We start from the raw sequence: 26,442 nt of genomic DNA, 5'->3' as shown, positions 1-26,442 counted from the left end.
GGCAAAGGAGTTCCTGCAGCAAAAAAAGCCCTGAGCAGAACCCCTGAGACTGAACATGGGTGACTGGCTGAAGGGCATCCAGTAAGGTTTATGGCACAGTAGATGAATTTAAAGCTTGGGCCTCCCAAATCCCGGTACTACAGTCTAACCACTCCAACATGCTAACCATCATCTCTCTTGCTTCCCTGAGGGTGGCCAAACTTTTTACTTTACTTTGCGTGCGTGTGTGTGTGTGTGTGTGTGTGTGAAGTGCCATCAACTCGCAGCTTACTTATGATGACTCCAAAGGGGTTTTCAAAGCAAGAGATGAATGGAGGTCGTTTGCTATTGCCTTTCTCTGTGTAGCAACCCTGGATTTCTTGGGAAGTCTCCCATACAAATACTGATCAAGGCCGACCCTGCTTAGCTTGTGAGATATAATGACATCAGGCTAGCTTGGACCATCCAGGTAAGGGCATCCTGACGCTCTCCCCAGTGGGCACCCAAAGCTGCTTACATTATTCTCCCCTATTTTATATCCTCACAACCGCCCTGTGAAGTAGGTTAGGCTGAGTGTGTGTGACCGGACCAAGGTCACCCAGTAACCTATAGCAGAGTGAGGATTCAAACCCGGCTCTTCCTGATCCTAGTCTGACACTCTAACTGCTAACACCACACCAGCTTTCATATATGTGTATGTATACATCTGTCCAGGGCTTTTTTGTAGTAGGAACTTCTTTGCATATTAGGCCACACATCCCTGATATAGGCCACTCCTCCAAGAGCTTACAGGGCTCTTTGTACAGGCCCTACTGTAAGCGCCAGGAGGATTGGCTACATCAGTGGGATACATGGCCAAATAGGAGTTCCTGCTATAAAAAAAGCCCTGCATCCATCTATCCAGGTATATAGTTTTCTGCCAAAAGGAAAAAAACAAACTGTTGCATGCCAGACTTTTAGGAGATGCCAGTGTGCCAATCCCCCTACAGCGTTACAATGTGCAAAGACATAACATGATGTACTGGAGAAAAATCTCGTCTGATGCAAAAGTTTGCAAGCCAGTCTGAAGGCTGTGTTCCTTATCAAGGGTGCTGGCTGCTTGTCAAGTTCCTACATTTGATATTTGTACACATCTAAAAGAAGAATGGGGGGGGGGGGGCGGGCGGAAAGCATGCAGACCCTAAAATAGAATACCAGAAAAATCTCAAACCCTTGTTCATGGAGCACATTATTTTAACTTATTGAATACATTTCTATTATACCTTTTTGCCATTGCATTCAAGGCAATTTATAATCCCAAGTAACTTCTACGATAAAATACATATTGCATGGAAGGTGAAAGGGACAGAAGAGGAAAACAAAAGCAAATGTGGATCTTAACTTTTTAGATGATGTATGTGTCAATGCAAAATGGAATGGCTGTGGCCACTGACTATTTGTGGAGAACACAGAGCTCAAAGGCAAGCTGGTCCCGTAACAAAAACAAATTAATAAATATGTACCTTTTTTTTTTTGCCATAAAGCTACACAGCACAGTAAGGTTTTTTGAGGAAAGAGACATTCAGTGGTGTCTCCCCTTGTCTGCCACTGCATCAAAACCCTGGACTTCCTGGAGAGCCAGTTTGGTGTAGTGGTTAAGTGTGCGGACTCTTATCTGGAAGAAAGGGGTTTGATTTCCCATTCCTCCACTTGCACCTGCTGGAATGGCCTTGGGTTAGCCATAGCTCTCGCAGGAGTTGTCCTTGAAAGGGCAGCTGCTGTGAGAGCCTTCTTAGCCCCACCCACCTCGCAGTGTGTCTGTTGTGGGGGGAGAAGATATAGGAGATTGTAAGCCACTGAGTCTCTGATTCAGAGAGAAGGGCGGGGTATAAATCTACAATCATTTTCTTCTTCCTTGGTGGTCCTCCCACCCAATACTAACCAGGGCTGACCCTGCTTAGTTTTTGTGATCTGACAGGAAGATATGGACTATCCAGGTCGGGCCCAGGACAAGTGTTGATAAGTAAAGTGTGGCTGGATCTGCAGTTTTGGTTTTGTGCACTAGGGGGAGCTTTACCACCCTTTACACGGGGGGAAAAAGCACCAAAACCTAATGTAATTGTCAGCGCTTGCTGAAAGGTGGGGGAGCAACCCCCCCCCCAAAGAAACAATCAAGATGTAACTCTTTGAGTTGTGAAGTTTTTGATTGATGCAGAGTACTTTGGCAGTGCATTCTACTGATGGTGCTGCATTTGAAATCAAACAAATGGGAAAGATGTGTGAAAGAGCACATTCTGAAGGAAGGCAGAAATCACATTTCTGAATATTCTTCATCTGTAAAAATAGCAAGGTTGAGCACTGATCCCTGATGAGCTGGTTTTCTCTTTCCAGGCAGCCTTTTTTACATGTGAGATCCAGGTTCAAATCCCCAGTGGGATGGGTGACCCTGGGCCAGTCACACAAGTCTCTGCCTAACCTACCTCACAGGGTTGTTGTGAGAATAAAATAGAGGAGAGGGCAATGATGAAAATGCCACTTTGAGTCCTCATCGGGGAGAGGCAGGGTTATGTATTATAGTTCCTACCACTGAACTGGGCCTGACCTTGAAGAATGCCTTCATTACCCTTCAGGATCCTGACGCCTCAGAACTGGCCAGTCAGGACACGAGGCATTTTTTACAGGAAATGCAAATGACGGCTCCTGGAGAAACCAATAGGAGGGACTGCCGCCTACCAAAGGGGGAGTGTTTTACTCAGCCATTGTGCATATATTGAGTTGAGTTGCCTGTGTTGTTGTGACTTTCTTCTTGAATAAACTGCTCCTGCTTACTTAAGAGCTGACTGAACTGACAATACTATAGAGCAAAGCAGTAGACGGGATGCAGAAAATGATGGGTAGAGTCTTGAGGAGTTGCAGGTGACAAATGCCATTTTTATTTGCTTAATCTATGCTCTGCCTATATTCAGAATGCAAGCTTTCGTATGCTCTAAGCTTGCCGTTGCAATCTTGTCTGATGAAGTCTGCTTAGAGCATACGAAAGCTTGCATTCTGAATAAAACTTAGTTGGTCTTAAAGGTGCACTGCTTTGTTCTATTGCTTCAGACCAACACGGCTGCCCACTTGGATCTATTGGCAGTACTATAGGCAGAGCATAGATTAAGCAAATAAAAATGGCATTTGTCACCTGCAACTCCTCAAGACTCTACCCATCATTTTCTGCTGCCTGTCCGAGGCCACAAGGATGAGATTCTTTGGCCTCAGCCATGCCCTCCAGAGACCACTGAAACAAGGACTTAGCATTCTTTTAACGCTCCTCTTTCCCAACAATAGATTACAGGCCTTTCCCTTTTTCCATAGATACTATTTCCCTACAGTGCAGCCGCATATGGCACATCAATAGTAGAAATATGGGAAACAGAGCCAGTTGAGTGGGTCTTCCCAGCACAACTGATCCAGAGGCAACTGTACTAACTCAGCCTCTTCCCCCTCCCAATATATTGTGCCCACCAACAAGACCGGGGTGGAATTCTAGCAGGAGCTGCTTTGCATATAAGGCCACACACCCCCTGATGTAGCCAATCCTCCAAGAGTTTACAAGGCTCTTTTTTGTAAGCCCCAGGAGGATTGGCTACATCATAGGGGTGTGGCCTAGTATGCAAAGAAGTTCCTGTTAGAATTCCACCGCTGAACGAGACAAACAATACAAACAGGCTTTGGTGTAAGTAATACAGAAAGAGACTATGCACTAGGTTCTGGGTGCAGAACTTCCAAGAGATTGCGTTGATCCATGCATAAGAAGGTGTTATCTGTGGCTCCCTTAGAAATGATTTGTATGAGAGACCAAAAAGCACCAAAACCACCTTAAGTTCTGGAAGAGGCGAGTTCTCTTTCTCTCTTTGTGTGAACTTTTGTTGACATTCCTCAAGGTGCATGGCTCTGGGGATCAACATTGACTAAGATGCTACTTCGGACATTGTCACTGAAATTTACAAAGGAGTGTTAGAGCACGAGGTCTTAAGCAGATGTTGCGCCTGCATGAACCTCGGAACGTGGCTATTGTAATTGTTATACAGTCATATGTGTGCACATTGTAAAAGGACTTGATAAATATACCTTTTTAGTGCTTCAAGATAGAAAATTTACATAATATCGTATTTTCTTGGTGCATAGTGTGTTTCTGTATCACCAACGAGACACAGCTGGAAGGTAAGCTCCAGCATTAGGATCATCTCTAGCCGTCAGTACCCGGGAAAAACAACGACAAATACTCTATCTGTTCACAACATACCCTGCTGGAAATAAGTTTCAGAGGGTAAGCCATACTGATACAGTAGAGTTAGATGCAAGTCTAAAGGTAGTCCCCTGTGCAAGCACCAGTTGTTTCCGACTCTGGGGTGACATTGCATCATGACATTTTCATGGCAGACTTTTTATGGGGTGGTTTGCCATTGGCTTCCCCAGTCATCTACACTCCCCCCCCCCTCAGCAAGCTGGGTACTCATTTTACTGACCTCGGAAGGATGGAAGGCTGCGTCAACCTTGAGCCGGCTACCTGAACCCAGCTTCTGCCGGGATCAAACTCAGGTTGTGAGCAGAAACCGCTGACTGCAGTACCGCAACTTTACCACTCTGTGCCATGAGGCCATAACTAGATGCAAGTCTAGCAGCATCTTAAGAAACCAGCATTTTCAGAGTATGAGATTTTGAGAGTCAAAGGTTTGCATCTGATGAAGTGAGGGATCTTGACTCTCGAAAGCTCATACCCTGAAAATCTTGTTGGTCTCTAACATGCTACGGGACTCATATCTAGCTGGGAATAAGACATACTTTGGAAAGTCCACATTCTGAGCCTTCCCCTATTCTTAGTTAATAGCGGGACCAAATACTGGAACCCCCTTTTTAGTTAATGCTGGAACGCAAAGAACTGACGAACAATACACATTTCTCCCTGAGTGCCTGGAGGCCTTTCATAATTCGGGATACCATGCAGGCCCATTTCTCCTCATATATGCCCATGTGTTGAAAGCCGGTCCCATCAAGGATTTCATCGATCACCCCAGTGAGAAGAGTGGCTGCAAGCAGCAGTGTGATAATCCCATACTTTTTTGTGGTCTGTTGTGGCAATCTTCCCCTCGCCCAATGGTGTATTCAAGACTAACAGTGTTTATTCTCACAGAAGCGTCCATGGACCAGAGCCAGTTTGGTGTGGTGGTTAAGTGTGCAAATTCTTATCTGGGAGAACTGGGTTTGATTCCCCACTCCTCCGCTTACAGCTGCTGGAATAGCTTTGGATCAGCCACAGCTCTTTTTATTTATTTATTTACCTTACGTTTGTATGCCGCCCACTGCATACGGGCTCTTGCAGGAGTTGTCCTTGAAAGGGCAGCAGCTGAGAGAGCCCTCTCAGCCCCACCCACCTCACAGGCTGTCTGTTGTGGGGGGAGAAGTTATAGGAGATTGTAAGCTGCTTTGAGTCTCTGATTCAGAGAGAAGGGCAGGGTATAAATCTGCAGTCTTCTTCAGATGCAATGAGTGCAGAGCAAGGATCCACTCACTGCACCGAATGGAGTCCATGAAAACTCATGCTGGAAGAATGCTAGTACTAAAAGTGCCACAAGGATCCTCTTTATTTTAGTAAGAACGAGGGCTCTTGCTATAATGGAACATCTCCTGCCCTGACCCCTGCGGTTCCTGCTCAGGAGAGCAATGAGAACAAAAGGGGAGGGGGAACTGGTGTTGCACTGACAGCATAATATCAGTTCTGGTACAAAGCTGGAAGTGATGTCACCACATCAGGGCAACACACTAGGATTCCAGGAGATCGCCAGCCACCACCTGCAGGCTGGAAACCCTAACCTGTTGGCAAACTTGCTTAACGTAAGAGCCATATAGAATAAATGTCAGATGTTTGAGATTTGCAAGACATGAACATCAGATATTTGAGATTTGCAAGACATGTACATCGGATGTCTGAGAGCTGCAAGACAGATGAAGGAAGGAAGGAAGGAAGGAAGGAAGGAAGGAAGGAAGGAAGGAAGGAAGGAAGGAAGGAAGGAAGGAAGGAAGGAAGGAAGGAAGGAAGGAAGGAAGGAAGGAAGGAAGGAACATAGAGGGAGAGAGAGGTGGAAAGAAAGCAACTTTAACTTTTAACGCATTCTCCAAACTGCCAACTGGCTTGGCTTGGATAAGTGATTTAAAGAGACAAATGCCTTCTTCAAACTGCCCAATAGAGCCACACAATATTTCTGAAAGAGCCACATGTGGCTCCTGAGCTACACCTTGGCCACCCTTGCCCTACTCCAAAGAAACCAGAATTTCTTGCCCCTTCTAGTGTTGTAAAAGCAGTCAGTGAGCAGCATGCAAACAGTGAACAATTGGAAGAGACTCAGGGGATGCCAAAAGAGACAAGCCGCGCAGACTACTTACTGATGACAGGTTCTCCTCTCTCCTCCGCCCTTGGCTGTGCCGATTGATGAAGGACCGTGCAGAGAGCTTGTAGTGGTTCAGCAGACACGTGATGACCACCACCATCACCATCATCACCACCACGATTATGATTATCTGTACAAACTCCAACTCGGCTGCAAGAGTAAGAGAAGGGGGAGTCACCCAATTTTGAACAACCCGGGTTAAGAAAAGGCACTCAATAGTATTTTGCAGTGAAGCAGCTACGCAAAGCAAATGGAGATTCATCAACACAGCACTTTGAATGGGAGATTCGAATGTCCAAGCCCAAAGAACCTCCAGACATCTGGGCTATGAGATGTAGATTTGAGACAAATAGCCAACAAGGCCTATAAACTAGCCAGGGACCAACTCTGTTCTGACAAACTCCTCAGCTACTAATTTTATTATTTTACTTATTTATTTCTTAGATTTATATCCCCCTCCCTCCCCACCAAAGCAGGCCCAGGGCAGCTTACATATCAATAAAACTACTACATAAAAACCAATTTAACAAATATAAACAGTAACATGTTAAAAACATTTAAAAGAGTAACAGCTAGTCCCGGCTTTTATTTTGATTCCGCAACCAAGTACTGAACAGATTGGCTCAACAGGCCTTGGCCCATGTCCGAGACCTGAGCCCCCAAAAGAAAGAGGAAGAACTTCGAGCTTCCCCCGACACCAACTTTTAGCCTAGTCACACTGAAACTTTTTTCAGGCTTCCCCCCTTTTTACAGGCTTCCCCCCCTGCCCCAGCCAGCTGGCCGGCAGGGGAAGCCCCGCCCCCACAGCTATCATGCACCTCCATGAATGATTCCCATAGGGAATTATGGGGAATTGATCCGCGGGTATCAGGGGCTCTGGGGGGGGGCTGTTTTTTGAGATAGAGGCACCAAATTTTCAGTATAGCATCTAGTGCCTCTCCCCAAAATACCTCCCAAGTTTCAAAAAGATTGGACCAGGGGGTCCAATTCTAGGAACCCCAAAAGAAGGTGCCCCTATCCTTCATTATTTCCTATGGAAGGAAGGCATTTAAAAAGATGTGCAGTCCCTTTAAATGTGATGGCCAGAACTCCCTTGAAGTTCAATTATGCTTGTCACACCCTTGCTTTATCTCCGCCCCCAATGTCTCCTGGCTCCACCCCCAAAGTCCCCAGATATTTCTTGAATTGGACTTGGCAACCCTACCACCAACTGACGCTCAGGTCGACCTCCAGACTTTCTCTTTGGGATATGTTTGTCAACTCTAAAGAAGTCTTCTGTGTCATGCTCTATGAGTCCCACAGCCCCCACTCCATCGCCCCCCTCTGGTCACAAACCCTCCTTCATAGTTACCAGCCTCCAGGTGGAGATCTCCCGCTGTTACAACTGATCTCCAGCTGACAGAGATCAGCTCCCCTGGGGAAAATGGCTGCTTTGAAGGGTGGATTCTTTAGCATTGTACCAGGCTGAGGCCCCTCCCCTTCCCAAACTCCACCCTCCCCTGGCTCCACCCCCAAAGTCTCCATGTATTTTCCAACACAGACCTGGCAACCCTACTTCCTCGTGTGCTCAGCAAAGCCATTGGATGACACACAGCTGATTAATACCAAAGTCTTGCCCTTCTGTTGGAAAGAGGTGGGTGGGAAGCAAAACAAAACAAAAAAACCCACTTGGGCTTTTCTTAACCTTCGCTGATTCCAATCCATTCCCAGTGGCATCCACGTACCAGACTTCCAGACGTAATTTAATTCGGTGCTCCACTCAGCCAGCTGGCAGCGGTAGCTTGAATGGCTGGAGCTGGCACCAAAATGCATTGCAATAAAGAGGGGGTGGGGAGGGGATGCAAACCACTCAAGCCAAACGAGAAAGAAACAACCGGCTTAATTTCAGTTTAGCTGGAGGAAACAGAGATGTCCTGCGGGTACGCTGCTGTGATCAGTAGGATACAGTTTCGCAATCGCTTCAGGAGGGTGGCGTGCATTGAGAAGGCGAGGATTTGACCCTGTAGGCATAACCCCCTGTCGTTTGATAGAGATTATTATTTCCAAGGCTTGAGCCCAGAAGCACCTCAGAGACCAATAAGTTTTTCTGGGGGTGAGCATTCAAGATTCAAAGCTCCAAAGGGGCTCTTCAAAAGCCCATACTCTGAAAAACGTCTTGGTCTCTGAGGTGCTACTGGACTCCAATCTAGCTGTTCTACTGAGACTGGCATGGCTGCCCTCCAAAACGATTATATTCCCAAACGGCTCTTGCCCTGACAGGATCTATTCTGTGAGCAGACGTCTCAAACCCCACTCCGGCAAAACTCTTGCCTGTCTGTGGGCCAAGAGATTAACGCTGCCAAACACAGAGGCTCACCTCAGGTAGGGGATGGTACGGGTTTCCCTCATGTCGGCTATTAAGCCAGGCTCAGGGGACTTAGCTGGGAAACGGCCAAGGCCGCAATCTGGAGACAGGGTTTAGCCTCAGAAACGGTAACTGAGTTTTCACTGGCACAGCTGTCTTACAGGAGGGGAGAGCTGTGAAGGGGTGTGTGTTGTGGTACATTGTGGGCTATCCTTGGTATGTAGCCACGGGGGACAGCGTGTCGTTCACAGGGCAGGGACGTGAATATTCTTTTGGACCTTCAGTGGAGTGATTCAGACTGGTTGTGTGACAGTGGGCACCTGGAAAGCACCACAAAACTTTCTCAGCACTATCTTATGAAAAGATAATAGCCCTGTTCGGATGTCACAGTGCGCACAGTCATCCTTTAGGTCACCATTTGTCCACTTCCAGCAGGATATTCCCTGCTGCTACTGATTTTTGTAAGCAGGGGGGTGGAAAGGGAGGGGCTGTCAGACCCCAAAGTGATATAACTGTCAGGTTACATTCTAGGAACCTCCCCGCCCCAATCCCTATGACTTTTGCCATAAGTAAAGGTAGTCCCCTGTGCAAGCACCAGTCATTTTTGACTCTAGGGTGACGTCGCATCACGACGTTTTTACAGCAGACTTTTTACAGAGTGGTTTGCAAATGCCTTCCCCAGTCCATCTGCATTCTATCCCCAGCAAGCTGGGTACTCATTTTACTGACTTCGGAAGGATGGAAGATTGAGTCAACCTTGAGCTGGCTACCTGAACCCAGCTTTCGCCAGGATCGAGCTCAGGTTGTAAGCAGAGAGCTCGGGCTGCAGTACTGCAGCTTTATCACTCCGCACCACAGGGCTGATGTGGCTTTTGCCATAAATTTGGGGAAATTTCTAGAAAGTCATTCAGAACTGATGTCATGTCCAGGTCAGATGCGACTCTCCTTAAGCTCTGCCCTAGAAATCTCCCGAGGGCTGTGGACAGAGGCTGTTTGTATGAAACAGCCAGCGTGGGTTTACTTTACAAATGAAGCCAGTGGCAGTGTGAGGTTTAAATCACACATTCAGTGGTACATGTGTTGAGTGTAACATGTGAATGACTCAATGCTTCAATAAAGAAAATACATCCACACTGTACATTGATTGTATTTAATTTGCTGTAACGTGAATAGGGCATAGTCTAGTACTACCACAGCTAGAGAACTAACAAACCAGTTCAAGTTGATATGCAACATTCAACCCTGTTAGCAAGTTTATTAGAATTCCATGACATCACAGCATCCTAGCCAATGGCTGTGTGTGTTTGTGTGTGTAGGGGAGAGTTTGGTGGTGAAAACCAAATATTCAGGTTTCCAAGGGACGTAAGAAGAGCTCTGCTGGATCAGACCAGGGGTCCATTTAGTTCAGCATCCTGTCTCACACAGTGGCCAACCAGTTCCCTTGGAGGTCCAACAACAGGGCATAGAGGCTGAAGCTTTCCCCTGATGTTGACTCCTGGCTCTGGGATTCAGTTTGGTGCCTCTGAATATGGAAGTTCCCATTAGTTACCTCCATGACTAGTAGCCACTGACAGACCTATCCTCTGTGCATCTGTCTAATCCTCTTTTAAAGCTGTTTATTCCTGTGGCCATCACTACATCTCCTGGCAGCAAATTCCACATTTTAATCACTCTCTGTGTAAAAAAGAATTTCCTTGCATCTGTCCTGAACCTACTGCCCATCAGCTTTATTGAATGCCCTCAAGTTCTAGTATTTTAGGAGAGGGAGAAACATTTCTCTCTGTCAACTCTCTCCACCCCAGCATAATTTTACAAACTTCTATCACATTCCCCCTTAGCCATCTCTTTCCTATCCTGAATAGTCCCAGATTCTTGAGCCTTTTCTCAGGGTTGCCAGACCTTGCTGGGGGTTGGAGAACCCCCACTGCAGGGGCCTTACCCCCAATGCCAATCAGCTAGGGTTGCCAGCCTTGCTGCTTCCCGCAGCGGGGGACTTTTGTGCATGATGCAATGACATCACTCGGAAGTGATGTCATCGCGCCGGCAATGTTCCCACGTGGCCACTCTAGACGTTTCCACAAAAACTCTGTGGTTTTCTTGGACACTCTAGCCATTTGGGAGGGAAAAACTCTATGGTATCTCTTGTGGGCTGGCAGGTTGGGAACCTCCCGGGCAAGGCAACCCCAGCCCTGACTGGGGGCTTGGCAGCCCTACAATCAGCTGGTCAGTGGGAGACTTACTGGTAGCAAATGGAAGCCTAGACTTTTATCTCCAGGAACACCGTGATGTCACTTTCAGTGCGCACGGAGAGGGACGTGATCATGTTTCTAGTAATGAGGGACATATAAAACAAGCATAAAAATGACTTCCACCATAGAGTTTCTGACCAAATGCCAGAGTGCTTCCATGTCACCATCAATGGGATGATGTTACTTCTGGTGCACACTGGAAGTAAGGGCACCAGCAATACTAGCCTCTCCTTGCTCCTGTTCAGTCTCCTCACCCCTTGCTGGTTGCCAGGGGCTACTGCCAACCCTAGCCCCAACTCCCCCATCGTCTTGGTTGCCCTCTGTTATACTTTTCTCAGCTCTGCAATGCCCTTTTTGAGATGTGGTGATCAGAAGAACTGTACACAGTATTCCAGATGAGGCTGCACAGGAACATTTAATACAGTTTCCTAAAATGCTAGAACAAACATAGACAGCTTCAAGAGGGGATTGTATAAGCAAGCATATGGAGCAGAGGTCCATCATTGGCTATTAGCCACAGCTTATCGTTGGAACTCTCTGTCTGGGGCAGTGATGCTCTGTATTCTTGGTGCTTGGGGGGCTACAGCAGGAGGGCTTTTAGTGTCCTGGCCCCACTGGTGGACCTCCTGATGACACTTGGGTGTTTTTGCCACTATGTGACACAGAGTTTTGGACTAGATGGGCCATTGGCCTGATCCAGCATGGCTTCTCTTATGTTCTTAGTTTTCCTGGCACGCTAAGACACAAAATGAACTTTCCTAGCCACTGGGTTCAAAGCTGGAATCCGAGGCAGTCAATCCTGATGTGTGGTCCCTCAGCTTTTAAGCAAATGGAACACTTTCTGGAATAGAGGAAGAACTCAAAGATAAATTGGCAAAGTAAGGTGGGGGTGGGGAGAGAACACAAGAGACGGCTTCAAACGCCACTCAGCAATGCTAACTATTTTTATCCAAGCTATGAACAGAGTAAAAGCCATGGAAACCATTTTTTTTTTTTTGCAAAAATCTGCTCTCATCTACCATAGTTTGTAGTCAAGAAACAAGAAGTTCCTTGCGTGGAGGACAACAGAGCACTAACTTGGGTAAAAGGTGGAGGGAGTGGAGGTAAAATTAGCAGAGAAATTTCCTTCTGGCATCTCAAGATGGTGAAGTGCCAATGAAAGCATATAAATGGCAAGCATGTGGAAGGCCCACCAGTTACTCCAGCACAAAGACCTGTGCCAGACCTGGGAGGAGCCTCGGGGTTACACTTCCTGAGTCTCTTCCCAGGATACCCCAAAGAACTCCAGTAACTATGAACCAGGTCCTTGTAAAAAATAATAATAAATTGCTTGCCTAACTTTGCATTAATTATTTCAGTTTTAACATATTCCCTCGTCTGGCCTGTCATATATATGCAGGGTTGCTAGCCCTGGGGTGGGAAATCCAGTGTACGCTGTACATAGATCATATGAGTGTTCTATAGCTTGTGAATATGGCCTTAGTCTAAAGTAACTCCATATGTTTTGCTGACCACAAGCATGAGGTCTTGCTCTACCTTGATAGAGGTTCACATGTCATATATGTAAAGATAGAATAATAGAATCAAAGAGTGGAAGGGGACATACAGACCATCTAGTCCCACCTCCTGCTCCATGCAGGATCAGCCTAAAGCAAGGGTGTCAAACATGTGGCCCAGGGGCCGAATCAGGCCCCTAGGGGGTTCCTATCAGGCCCCTAAGTGACCGGCTGTCATCTGCTTCCTTCTTCCTCTCTCTTGCTTCCTTCTGCATTACAGCTTGCTTTGCAAGGCTTGCTTAATTGCACAGGAGCTACAGAGCGAAACCTCTGTTTTCTCCATTGGCTGAGGCTCCTCCCTTGGGGAGGAAATGGGGGGAGGCAGAGCTTGCTTTTCCAGGTTCTTTCAGTTGCACAGCAGAGCTACTGAGCCAAGCCTCTCTTTCCATTGGCTGAGGCTTCTCTCCCTCCTGGTCCCCTGGGGAAGGAAGAGATACAGTTTCTTTTGCCCAGTTTCCTGGATCCCATGGGAGAGAGATAAAGAAAGCACCTTTAAGATCAACAGCTAATGCTTTAAGCATGTTTTAAGTTTTTATATATATATATATATATATATATATATATATATATATATATATATATATATATATATATATATATATATATCAATTGAGTTTGTCTGTGTCCTTTATAAAGTTTATTTCTCTGCTACCAAATCTTAAATAGGTACACACAAAGCCTGGCCTGGCAAGGTCTCATTTATGTCAGATTCGGCCCTCATAACAAAATGAGTTCGAAACCCCTGGCCTAAAGCATCTCCGACAAATAACCATCCAGCTGCCTTTTGAATATTGCAATGAAAGGGAGCTCACCACCTTCCTAGGCAGCTGTTTCCACCTCTGAACTACTCTGACTGTAAACCTTTTCCCCTAATATCCAACCAGTACCTTCCTGCTTGTAATTTGAGCCCACTGCTTTGGGTCCTGTCCTAAGCAATGTTCCTACTGACCTATCTAGCATCTGGCCGCTGAATTTTGTATTCAAAAGCAGATTTCATAGAGCACATTAACAGTGCAATCCAAAACAGAATTAACACCATTCCAGTCGTAGAGAAGGGTGCAGTTTTGCTCTGGATCACACTATTTAGAAAATGTGTATATGTGTGTGTGTGTGGGGGGGGGCGCTGTTACTAAACCCTGCTCTCCAGAAAGGCAGTAGTTGAGATATCAGTTTAGTACTCGAATCTACAGACTCCAAGTTCTTCCACCCCACCCCCACCCCCCAAGCAGTAATGTGGGCAGGAAAACTGGCAAAGGCATTACCTCTCAAATACTTCCCTGGTCCCCTTCTTTCCTCATTCTGGGATGCCCACCAACAGCTAAGAGCCACAATCTACGATAATATGAGAGTTCATCGCTTCATTTGCTTCTACATCTCCGGCATCTTTCCCAACTAAAGACGCCAGCAAGAGCTTTGTAGGAGCCCAATTTTAGTGGGGGCTGAAGGACGCAGTGGGAAATTTGCCCAGCAACAGTGTAAGCTCCCCGGCTGCTTCCCACTCTCTCTGGCTTTTCAACACTTTAAGCGAATGCGCTTGCTCCCCATTGAGAGGGTATCATATAGGGCACATATTGTTCTGCACATCTCCATATCCCTGGCGCAGCCTCTCATTGGGGATTGTCTGGAAGGCCTGTAAATAAACAGAGGCCTTTAAATCGCCTCACCACCACAACCCCAAAAAAGGCGGGGGAGGGGGGGGAAGGAAGGGGGAGAGAAAAAGGCAGAGCTTTCCTTTGTACTGTAATGAGATACATGTCTAAAACGTGGCACTGCTGGCATCAAGGTTGGAGGGGACGGAGAGGGACGACAAAGCCCGGTCACACACAGGCCTCATTTGAATGTTTAGCCCCTTTTAGGGGTGGGGAGCGGGAGGGGGGAGAGGGACATTCAAGGGCTCAGTTTGTAACAAAACCCCTCCCCGCCTAAGCAAAAGGCCGAGAGGCCACCAAACGCATTGCGTGCTGGGCCCTTTTGTTTCATCGCAGCCATGAGGGTTAAAGGTAACAGGAACCCAACTGGGGGATGGAGGAGGGGGGGAGAGAGAACAGCCCCCTTGTCCTTGTGTTAACTGCTTTCGCCCTGGGTATGGTTGGCTGAGTCCTAGACAGCTTTAAGCACTCTGGCAGACAGACTGAGAGCCTCAAGGGTGGAGTTCAGGCAGGCACATTTTTGGCAGTCATATCACGCGCTGCCAGAGAGAGGCCATTCACCACCGTCTGCCTGATGGGAGAGTCATGCAGGGGGTGGGCTGGGGGGGGGGGAAGCAGCAGAAGTTCACACAAGAGCCCCATGGATATGGGTTGACTTCCCCCTCCACCCTCTCTCTCTCAACTAGCCCTGTTTTATGACTGACTGTCTGCCAGGGCAGGAAAGGGTTCCCACAGACATCGTCTGGGTGCACACACAGAAACTATATATGTATATATTATGTAGCGAGCCAGGTCCCCCCTAGCCACCGGTGGAGAATGGGAGTTGGAGTACTGTTGCCAGATCCATGTTGAGAAACCCCTGGAGATATGGGGATGGAGCCTGGGGAGGACATGGACCTCAGTGGAGCACAATGCCACAGAGTCCACCCTCCAAAGCATCCATTTGCTCCAGGGAACTGATCTCTTTAGTCTGGAGATGAGCTGTAATTCCAGGGGATCCCCAAGTCCCCACCAGTGTTCCCTCTAAGCTGAGTTAGTGTGAGCCAGCTCACAGGTTTTGGCCTCCAGCTCATACATTTCTGTCTTAGCTCAGGAAGGATGGCCCCAGAGCACAATAATTTACGCAGTAGCTCACAACGTTAATGCCAGTGGCTCACAAAGTAGAATTTTTGCTCACAAGACTGCAGTTTAAAGGGAACATTGGTTCCCACCAAGAGGGTGGCACCCGTCGGAGTCTTACGATTTGGAAAAAGCATACTCTCCTTCACCTTCAACAGAAAAATGGTTAAGATTTGCAAAATGAGGTGCCCAAAGCAAGACAGAGATCCTTCCCTAACCTGCCAATGAAAAGCTTCAGCTATGTTCATTATTTTTATTACATTGGTATTGCTGCAAAATTTGCCTCGACACCATCTTCGGTGTCTTTTTGATCAGAAAAAGAGCCATAAGTTTGATAAATCAGCTAACTAAACCATTGAAATGCTAAAAAGAAAAAAAAATGAACAGACACAGCCTTTGGGGGAGAGAATATTTCATTCCAGATGGATGTTTCCAGATTATACATTTTCCAGTGTTTGTTGGTGTTGGTTGGTATAAGGATAGAAGATAAATGCATCAGATGAAAATAGATGCTAATTGTTTGTACTAAGCTAATGGGAGAGAGAACAAGCAGTAGGAATTACTTCTTTCTGGAGGAATCCAGAGGCTGGCATGGCTAAGGCTGCCAACCTCCAGGTGGCACCTGGAGATCTCCTGCTATTACCACTGATCTTCAAATGACCAATTCCCCTTGGAGAAAATGGCTGCTTTGGAGGATGAACTCTATAGCATTATACCCAGGGCCTTTTTTGAAGAAAAAGTCCTGAAGGAACTCATTTGCATATTAGGCCACACCCCCTGGTGTCACCATTTTTCATGCAGGGTTTTGGTTTTTTTTAGAAAAAGCCCAGCAGAAACTCATTTGCATATTAGGCCACACCCTGGCACTAAGCGTTCCTGCTAAAAAAAAAGTCCTGATCATACCCTGCTGAGGTCCCCCCCAGGCTCCACCCCCCCCCCAAAGTCCTGGTAATTTCCAACTTAGAGTTTGTCAACCTGGGCATGACCCAGAGCTTTGATTCAGAATGTTCCTTTTCCTACAATCTAACGGGGAAAATGCATAATGTTATCTACCACATGCATTTGTGTAATGTGTTCCTTTATATAGGATAATCTTAAATCTGAACTATCAAATAATGATTTGCATTTTAAACTTCAGCAGATACTCAGAGAACCACAGGATCTGGTGCTGAAGTTAATGTTCTACCCAGCCGACTCAATGACCAAAGCAGAGGGATTTATGAATTAAATGAAAATGTATTAGTTCAGCAGGTAGCCCTACAATTCTTGTGAAAAGGCGTCACTGGGGATGTAATATCCATAAGAACATAATAGAAGCCATGTTGGATCAGGCAAATGGCCCATCCAGTCCGTCCAACACTCTGTGTCACACAGTGGCCAAAATCTAGGTAGAAGAGGATGATACTGGATTTATACCCCACCCTTCACTCTGAATCTCAGAGTCTTAGAGCAGCTTGCAATCTAATTTACCTTCATCCCCCACAACAGACACCCTGTAAAGTATGTGGGGCTGAGAGAGCTTTCATAGAAGCTGCCCCTTCAATGACAGCTCTGTGAGAGCTATGGCTGACCCAAGGCCATTCCAGCAGCTGCAAGTGGAGGAGTGGGGAACCCAACCTGGTTCTTCCAGATAAGAGTCTGCACACTTAACCACTACACCAAACTGGCTCTCAGCCTCCTGATGGTGCCATCAGGAGGTCCATCAATGGGGCCAGATTCCAGAAGCCCTCCTACTTGTTGCCCACCAGGCACCAAGGATACACAGTATCACTGCCCCAGACATACTTCATTCTGAAAAATGTCTTCCCCAAACTGCTGTATAGTTAGAAAATACTTGGGAGTCTTTGGGGGTGGATCTGGGAGAGGGAGGGGTTTGGGGAAGAGAGAGGCCTCAGCATGGTACAATGCCACAGAGCCCACCCTTCAAAGTAGCCATTTTCTCCTGGGGAGCTGAACTCTGCCAGCTGGAGATCAGCTGTGAAAGTGGGAGATCTCCAGGCCTCCCCTGGAGGCTGGCAACCATAGTGTTCATCAGTCAAATGAAAACGTGGGGATGAGTCAGAATTTCTGGTTAATATATAAAAGCACAAGCGAAACAAGCATGAAGGGAAAAAAACCTTTGAGGGAACAGAACTAAACTGCATCATTTATTATTCTGTCCACGTCTATTTATATTTTCTATATTAAAAAATCACTTCAACTCATTTTATATCTGGCTTTCCCTAATCATTGTCACTTTTCAATTAGAGGAGACCTCATTCCATTTTTCTCTGTAATTTTCCCCGGGGACGAATGATGGATACACCAAGCTTTACAAGACGGGCAAACGTGGCTTCGAAATGCAAAGTAAGGTCACACTAATTTAATTTAGCATAATTTTTTTTGCTCCTGAATACATTTCAGAAGGCAGGTTCAGACACTGCATCGAAGTGACACAAGCTGATCCCTTTGTATATTCTGTCTAGACAAACACTGACACTCTGGGAATCCAGGCAGCCCGAACAGGGCGCAAGGCATAGATTGCTTTCCAAATAAACATTCTCCCCCCCCTCCCTCACACATTTCCCATCAGCCGAGGTTATCAGTTTTAAGAACTGAGCGAAAACATTCATCTATCACTAAAGGCTGCCTGTGCTCATGCGATGGTCTCTGGAGCCTCACAATAGCCAGTTTTCTTCAATTATGGCTGTAAACCTCAAACCGCTTACTCCAGTGGGACTTTGTGAGGCTTTCTGCTGAATATTGCGGTTCCTGCCTCACTGTGCAGCGCTGTGATCGCAGTCTGGACAGCGTGGCAGAGAGCGGTTAGTTGTTCATTCCACACGTAGATCACGGCAGATACTCGTTGGTATGCACTTAAGTGCAACTCTGCCCAAGTTCACAAGAATTTCTAGCCTTCTTATGTTTTGCTGAAATCTGGCAGCCTCCACCCATCTCCGCCTTTGGCTAGTGTCTTGTTACTCAACTTCAGCATTTAAAAGCATAAAAAAGCATCCTGCTCAATTAGATTGTGGTCCATCCAGTCTAGCATCCTGTCTTACATTGCAGCCAACCAGTGGCTCAGTGGTAGAGCATCTGCTTGGCATGCAGAAGGTCCCAGGTTCAATCCCCAGCATCCTCACTTAAAAGAATCAGGTGGTAAGTCAAGTGAAATATCCATATGCGAGGCCATAAAGAGCTGCTTCCAGTCAGAGTAGGCAACACCAACCCTGGCAGACCAAATGCCTGCTGTCTCAGCAGAAACGTAGCTTCAACGTGAGGTTTTCAATCAACAGCTATAGGAGAGAGATGCAGTAACAGCCTGCCTTTAATTAACAGTAGCAGCTCTGATCGTTAATTCAACCCATCAGATGGAAAACCACTGAACAGCTGCATTTAAAAACACCAATGTTAAAACCCCAAACTTTGGAACAACCAGGGTTTTTTTTGAGCAGGAGTGCACAGGAACGCAGTTCCAGCTGGTTTGGTACCAGTGGGTGAGGCCTAATATGCAAATGAGCTCCTGCTGGGCTTTTTCTACAAAAAAAGCGCACTCCAGTGTGAAACAATGGTGATGTTGGAGTGTGTGGCCTAATAGGCAAATGGGCTTTTTCTACAAAAAAAAAAAAAAAGCCCTGGGAACAACAAATTTTGACACTAGATTTCAAAATCCAAATTCTCACATTCTACAACTTCAAAAGTAGATGATTGTTTCAGTTCTATGACCAAGCACACATGGCCTGTAGGTGTCCGCCCTTTGAGAGAGCCAATATGGTCTAGAGAACAGAGGGTACAAATTAGAACAAGGAGCAAGTCCAGTTCCAGGTTCTGGGAAGCCCTAGGTGAAGAGTGCCCACAGGGACCCCCTCTGCCCACTACCAGGCCCCCTCCTCACCCCACCCCCCAATGTGCCATCACCTGGCTACATATTTTCCTGTGCCCATTTTCAAGCTCTCCCACGAGGGCTGCTGGCCTCCAGGTGGTGTATACTAATAAGGTCAATCACCGGAAAAAAATATTACCAATAACCTCTGTGACCAACCTCTGAATCGGTTTGACTGCTGTGAAAGGATTGTAAGCTGAGGCTGTTAGGAATGTGAAGGATGTGAGAGCCATTGGTATTGGCCAGGTGTTCAAATCTGTGTGTGAGATGCTCTTAATCTCTGGGAGAGACACTCCTGTGCGCAGCTCTGAAGAAGGGCAACAAAACACACCCATTTAAAATCCAGAGGGTAGGTCAAGTGCTGTGTTGCTAAAGCAGTGTTGCTGCTGTAAAGTGCTGCTGCTGTTATCAATGTGGAGATTCAGGAGAACTGGGAGAGACGCCTGGAGAAAGTGTGAATTGCTTCCGTTTGCCAGCATATTGGAATTCTCAAGAGCAAGCTGGAATTCCCCTGGGATAGGGTTGCCAAGTCCCATTCAAGAAATATCTAGGGGCTTTGGGGGTGGAGCCAGGAGATTTTAAGGGGTGGAGCCAGGAGACATTGGGGCGGAGCCAGGAGCAAGGTTGAGACAAGCATAATTGAACTCCAAAGGGCGTTCTGGTCATCACATTTAAAGGGAACACATATTTTTTTTAATGCCTTCCTTCCATAGGAAATAAGGAAGGATAGGGGCACCTTCCTTTGGGGCTCATAGAACTGGACCCCCCGGTTCAATCTTTTTGAAACTTTGAGGGCATTTTGGGGAGAGGCGCTGAATGCTATGCTGAAAATTTGGTGCTTCTAACTCAAACACAGTCTGCCCAGATACCCGCGGATCAATTCTCCATTATTTCCTATGGGAATAAGTCTCCATAGGGAATAATGAAGTGCCCAGCAGACATTTTCCTCCCCTCCCCCAGCTTTCTGATGACCCTGAAGCAGGGGGAGGGCCTCCAAACTGGGGGATCCCCTGCCTCCACCTGGGGATTGGCAACCCTACCCTGGGATGAGTGAGGATTCTTTTCTTCCTCAATTCTGGTTACATGGACTTTAGTGGCCTGTGCATTTTGTAGTGTTTATGAATTTATGTATGAAATTTATGTAATTTTGTACAAACATGATGACAACTATAAGCAGAATATTTATTGTAAAATAAGTTATGCTAAATTTATAAATACATAAAACACACACAAAATACATTATCTTGGTCACAGAGGTTATTGGTAATATTTTTCCAGCGATTGATCTCATTAGTATACACTTCTATACACCGGTTCCCCATTGTTTTATAGTTAGGGTTAGCCTCCACGTGGTGGCTGGAAATCTCCTGACATTACAACTGATCGCCAGGTGGTACAGAGATCAGCTCCCCTGGAGAAAATGGCTCCTTTGGAAGGCGGACTTTATGGCATTATACCCAGGGCTTTTTTTTTTTGTAGCAGGAAATCCTTTGTATATTAGGCCACACACCCCTGATGTAGCCAATCCTCCAAGAGCTTACAGGGCTCTTCTTACAGGGCCTACTGTAAGCTCTTGGGAGGACTGGCTACACCGGGGCTGTGTGGCCTAATATGCAAAGGAGTTCCTGCTACAAGAAAAGCCCTGATATACCCCATTGACAGTCCCTCCCCTGACCAAACTTCAGGCTCCTCAGGCTGCTCCACAAAACATTCCAGGTATTTCCCAACTCCATCTCCCACTGCCTGCTATTGTAGCTACCCAACACTGCCTCCACAATTTTCCCCCTGACGGTGCTGGATGCAGCTGGGGGTGCCAATGCCATTCCCACCAGGAACACTGCTGCTGTGTGTACCCACATGCCCTTCCTCAGAAGCTCTAGGGGGCACATGCAATTGGGAGGACGTGTGACAAAGACATGTTCATCTGTTCAAAAAACCCGCACTGATGTGACTGAAGTTAATCACTCCCTTTTAGCCAAGGCTGCCTCAGGAAACTGGTGTGAGGAGAAAAGATAGTCGTTATCTCAAAAGCTCCTTGGAGAAAGGGAGGGATATAAAAATAAAGTGATAAACAAAACACATTTATGGCATACTGATGAATGTTTTTGTACCTGACTCACCACAGGCATGCATGTAAACGGCTATTTGTAAGCATGGTGTATGTGGCCACACACCATTTCTAGACATATCTAAGAGCCATTGTTTATTTAATAAGTACATTTCTATCCCGCCCTTCCTTCAAGGAGTTCAGGGTGGCGTACAATGTGCTGCCTTCCTTTGTTTCTCCTCACAACAGACCCATGAGGTAAGTTATGTTGTAAAAAGAGAGAGAGAGAAAGGAAAGAGAGAATGACTGGCCAAAGATTTTTATAGTGAGTGGGGATTTGCACCTTGACCTCCCCAGCCCTTGTCAAACACTCTCCATCAAGCTGCAGCAAACCTGTGGTCAGGTTTTCAAGGCAAGAGTTATTCAGAGGTGGTTTGCGATTGCCAGCTTCTGCATGGTTATTCCCTGATGGTCTCCCATCCAAGTAGTAACCAAGGCCAACCCTGCTTAGCTTCCAAAATCTGATGAGATCAGTCTAGCCTCCAGGTCAGTCAAACACTCTAGCCATTCATTTTACCACACTAGGTCCCCATGTCCTTCAGTTGTCCACTGATTTTGGTGCTGAGGAACAAGAAGGATGAAGGAAAAGACCATACAGGAGGTTAAGAACTCTGGATCGCAAAAAGATAAACTGAAGTTGTTTATCGCCTAGCCCAAAATGCAAACTACCAGGGAAATGCATAGAGAAATACCAACTGGACAAATAAGACATTATCCTAATGCCAGGTGCTGTGGTTACTAAGGATCTTGTGAACTTGAATTTGAAAAGAACTGGGTTCAAACTTCCCATTCAGGCAGGTACTTATGATCTAGGAGTGGGGTGTGAGATGAAAGATTAAGATTTCTGCACCTAAAATAGGGAATGTTCTGCATTTTAGATCCCTGTTCATTTGTTTCTCCTGTATTGTTGTGCTTTATTTCTGTTTTGTGAGATGTTTTGGGTCCTTATTGGGGAGAATTAAGTTTGCCAGTTCCCCAGTAGGGACAGGGAATGCCCCGCCCTGCTTCTTGTTTTATAATGCAGCTCAGAGTGGTGACAGGAGAGGGAAAAGCCGTCAGGTCAATGGGCATGATATTTCCAGGGGAAGTCCGTTTGTGGTGACAGTTCTCTCTAGGAATTGCCAAAAACTCTATGGTTTTACCACAGAGTTTCCAAAGATTCCTAGAGATGCATGATACCCCTTCCTGATTTTCCCCAGAAGTGACATTCTGCCACTCCCTCCCATCTCTCTTTGATTTGCTAGGCTGGGCATAACAACCCTAGGGAAAAAAACAGGATATGAATAAATGAATACACTGGATGGATATAAACATACAAGTCACTGGCTTTTAGTCTCCACAACCTACCTATTAAATGCAAAACACTGTACCTATTTCAGAAGGTTTCTGTAAGACATTTAAAAGAACACAAAGTTCTAGATATACGAATGACTACTGATCATTAGGCTTCAGAAAACAGAATGGTAATATGCTGCTTCGGTAACTAGTAACTAAGATTGGTCTTCAAAGCTTTTTTACAACAACCCTATAAGATGGGTCAAGATTGGGAGTAAGCAGCGAAGTGGCTAAGTTTGTGGATGGCACTAAATTGTTTACAGTGGTGAGAACCAGGGAGGATTGTGAGGTGCTCCAGAGGGATCTGTTGAGGCTGGGCAAGTGAGTGTTAACCTGCCAAAGGACGGTCAACGTGGGCATGTGCAAAATAATGCACATTAGAATCAAAAAACCCAACTATAAATACACATTGATGGGGTCCAAAATGGCAGTAACTGACCAGGAGAGAGATCTTGAAATTGTGGTAGATAACTCATTGGAAATGTCAACTCAGTTTGCAACTGCAATAAAAAAAGGCAAATACTATGCTAGGGATTTTTAGAAAGGGGACTGAAAACAAATCAGCCAGTATCATAATGCCCCTGTATAAATCTATTGTGCAGTATCATTTGTAATACCTGTGGCGCAGAGTGAAGGGCCCCATGGCGCAGAGAGTTAAAGCTGCAGTACTGCAGTCCTAAGCTCTGCTCACGAGTTCAATCCCTGGCGGAAGCTGGGTTTTCAGGTAGCCGGCTCGAGGTTGACTCAGTCTTCCATCCTTCCGAGGTCGGTCAAATGAGTACCCAGCTTGTTCGGGGGAAAGTGTAGATGACTGGGGAAGGCAATGGCAAACCACCTCGTGAAAAGTCTGCCGTGAAAACGTTGTGAAAGCAACGTCACCCCAGAGTCGGAAACGACTGGTGCTTGCACGGGGGACCTTTCCTTTCCTTTCCTTTCCTTTCCTTTCCTTTCCTTTCCTTTCCTACAGTTCTGGTCACCACAATAAAAAATAATATAGCACTGGAAAAGGTGCAGAAAAGAGCAACTAAAATTATTAAGGCAGGGGTGTCAAACTCATATAAAGGATGGATCTGACGTAAATGAGACCTTATCAGCCTGAGCCATATGTGTCATAGAATGTAATGCCAGCTAGGAGAGATGTAAATTTTATAAAGGACACAAATGCAATTAAAGATTTTTTTTAAAAAAAACTTAAAATAATAAATGCTTAAAAGATTAGAAATCTTGCAATATTCTGTTAACAGAATATTTGCTCTGAATTATTGCATCAAAATCTGAAGACAATGCCTGTGCTGTAGCAATCTTGAGTATGCTGCTCAGGTGTTGTTCAGGCGTGCATCTCTAAGTTACTTCTGTTTTACTGGCATTCATTACAGAAATCTCATGGTCAATGCTTTGAGTCTAAGACCCAGAGGAAAACATGAAATGCTTGGGCATTGCAAGCTTTTGTAAGTAAGTTGCTTCCTGTGCTGCTCAAGATCATGTGAAGGCACCATGACAAAGACTAAGAGCGATGGGTTTGTCTACAAAACTATAGTATTCCCCAGAGAAATAACTACAACTCTTATGAAGCAGAGCAAGTACAGGGACAGCAATGCATGTTGGTCAGTATCAGCCTACTTATTTGGGAAGCCTAGTCTACAAATCTCCAGTCCACAAAGGAAATGTGCTGGGCGAACTTGGTCTGGACACACATTTTCAGCTGAATCCACCTCATGGGCTTGTTGTTATTCCTCATCTAAGTAGTTCACATTGCTTTCCTGATGAGAAAGACTGGATCATGAGGGCATGAATACAGTGAAAAGGGAGAGGCAAACCCAGTTGCACCCAGGAGAGCCCCAACAGCCCAACAAAACACACACTCTCTGTAGCAAGGAAAAAAGTTCATACCTTGAATAAAACTTTGTTGGCCTAAAAGGTGCTTTGTATCTCTCCTGTGTGATTGAGGGAACTGGGCAAAAGAAATTATCACTCTTGCCCTCCTTCCCCAGGGGACAAGGAGGGGGACAGGGCTGGCATGTGGGAGTAGGCCAAGTTTTAACTCTAAACTCTAACTAAGAACCAGGAGGCTGGCCTGGCTGGTATTTTTCCATGCTAGGATTTTATATTATTCCTTCCCCTCTCTTGCAAACCAAGACATTCCTAGAAACCCTAAAAAGTTCAAAAACTTGGAAGAAGCCCCTGCCAATGCTTCATCTGCTGCAGTGTTTTGAATGCAAGAAGATAGAGAGGAGAGGCAAGACTGGTTTTCCTACAGCAATCTTTAAAAAAAAAAACAACCCCCCCCCTGAACTACTAACTTCCCCCTCCCCCCTTTTGCTGGCTAAGAAGCAAGCATATGCAAGCTCTATGTCTGGAGTCCCGGCTGCCCATGGAGGTACTGGGGTGGCGGGGAGGGGGGGGGCACAGAGTGTCTCAAATTTATGAAAATCTGATCTTGTTAGCCAATGCAATCTGAGTGACAAGGCAGAGGAAACCTCATTGTCATTCACACCAACAAGCCCCAAGTGACTGCCGCGCAAGGGGCTTTGCTGTTTCATTTATCTCGGCTCCAAGAGCCAGGCCTGGCCAAGGTTTTCCTCCTGATTTGAATGAAGAGCTGTGTCTTTAGAACTGCAAGCCAAATTGAAGCAGACACTTAAAAGAATAACTTGGCGGGCGCCTTCAAATGCTGTAGCCGTCGAGCCTTTGCAGCCAAAAGAAAATTGACTACGTTGTTTCTATCTCCTAAGCAGAATACACACAAATGCACACACATAAACACACACTCACTCTTAAAGAGAAGACTTGGCTTTCTGTGGCCGTCTGCGAGAAAGGTGAAAATAGGCCGCTTTGAAGGCTGCCAATCACCTGGGTGAAATACCCTTCTCCCTATATTATGTTTGGTACTTGGGGGAAAATATCCCCAAGTTGAAGATGCCATTCTCATTTAGGTCACCCGTCCACAGCTAGCAAGCCTTGTGAGAAACTGGGGGGACAGCGCTTTTTTTTTTTTGTAGAAAAAGCCCAGCAGGAGCTCATTTGCATATTAGGCCACACCCCCGACATCACTATTATTTCACACAGGGCTTTTTGTAGAAAAGGTCCAGCAGAAACTCATTTGCATACTAGGCCACACCTCCTGACGCCAAGCCAGCTGGAACTCTGTTCCTGTGCATTCCTGCTTTTAAAAAAAAGGCCCGGGGGGGTGGGTGGTGGGTGGGAGGGATGTGGCTTGGTGTGCCAGCAAGTGTCCCCTCTAAGCCAGCAGTGGCCAAACTTGCTTAGCGTAAGAACCACATAGAATAAACATCAGATGTTTGTGAATCGCAAGACATGAATGTCAGATGTTTGAGAGCTACAAAACAGGAAGGAAAGAAGGAAGGAAGGAAAATAGATGGGGGAGGGAGGTGGAGGTGGAAAGAAAGCAACTTTTAACTTTAAATGCATTCCCCAAGCTGCTGGCTGGCTTGGCGAAGTAATTTAAAGAGAGAAATGCCTTCTCCAAACCAGCTGACAAGGGAGTGGGGACAGTATGTGCAAAAGAGCCACATGTGCCGCCTGGGTCACAGCTTGGCCACCCCTGCTCTAAGCTGAGTTAGTGTGAGGCAGTTCAATTTTTTAGCCTCTGGCTCACACAGTTTTGTCTTAGCTCAAGAAAAATGGCCCCAGAGTAAACTAATTTATGCTTACAAGCTGAATGCCAGTAGCTCACAAAATAGAATTTTTGCTCATAAGAATCCACAGTTGAGAGGGAATATTGGTGCCAACCCACTGACATCACTCCCAGTAAATATGGTGACATCATTAGATGCTCTAGAATTGATATGTCCGGCTTTACCATGGAGTTTTT

At 46.1% G+C, this 26,442-nt stretch overlaps 1 protein-coding gene across 2 annotated transcripts in view; it reads right to left on the bottom strand.

Moving 5' to 3' along the window:
- PMEPA1 (prostate transmembrane protein, androgen induced 1) overlaps nucleotides 1–26,442 on the bottom strand; it is a 101,072-nt gene that overhangs the window by 11,196 nt on the left and 63,434 nt on the right. For both annotated transcript variants that reach the window (XM_060230743.1, XM_060230742.1), the window contains exon 2: nucleotides 6,385–6,539. In XM_060230743.1, coding sequence (XP_060086726.1) covers nucleotides 6,385–6,539 — 155 coding nt within the window. The remainder of the gene's footprint in view (nucleotides 1–6,384; nucleotides 6,540–26,442) is intronic.

This window comes from Heteronotia binoei, chromosome 2 (assembly GCF_032191835.1).
Source record: "Heteronotia binoei isolate CCM8104 ecotype False Entrance Well chromosome 2, APGP_CSIRO_Hbin_v1, whole genome shotgun sequence".
Classification (NCBI taxonomy): domain Eukaryota; kingdom Metazoa; phylum Chordata; class Lepidosauria; order Squamata; family Gekkonidae; genus Heteronotia; species Heteronotia binoei.
Note: the sequence above shows the minus strand (reverse complement) of the source record. Positions and strands in the feature narration are given on the sequence as shown.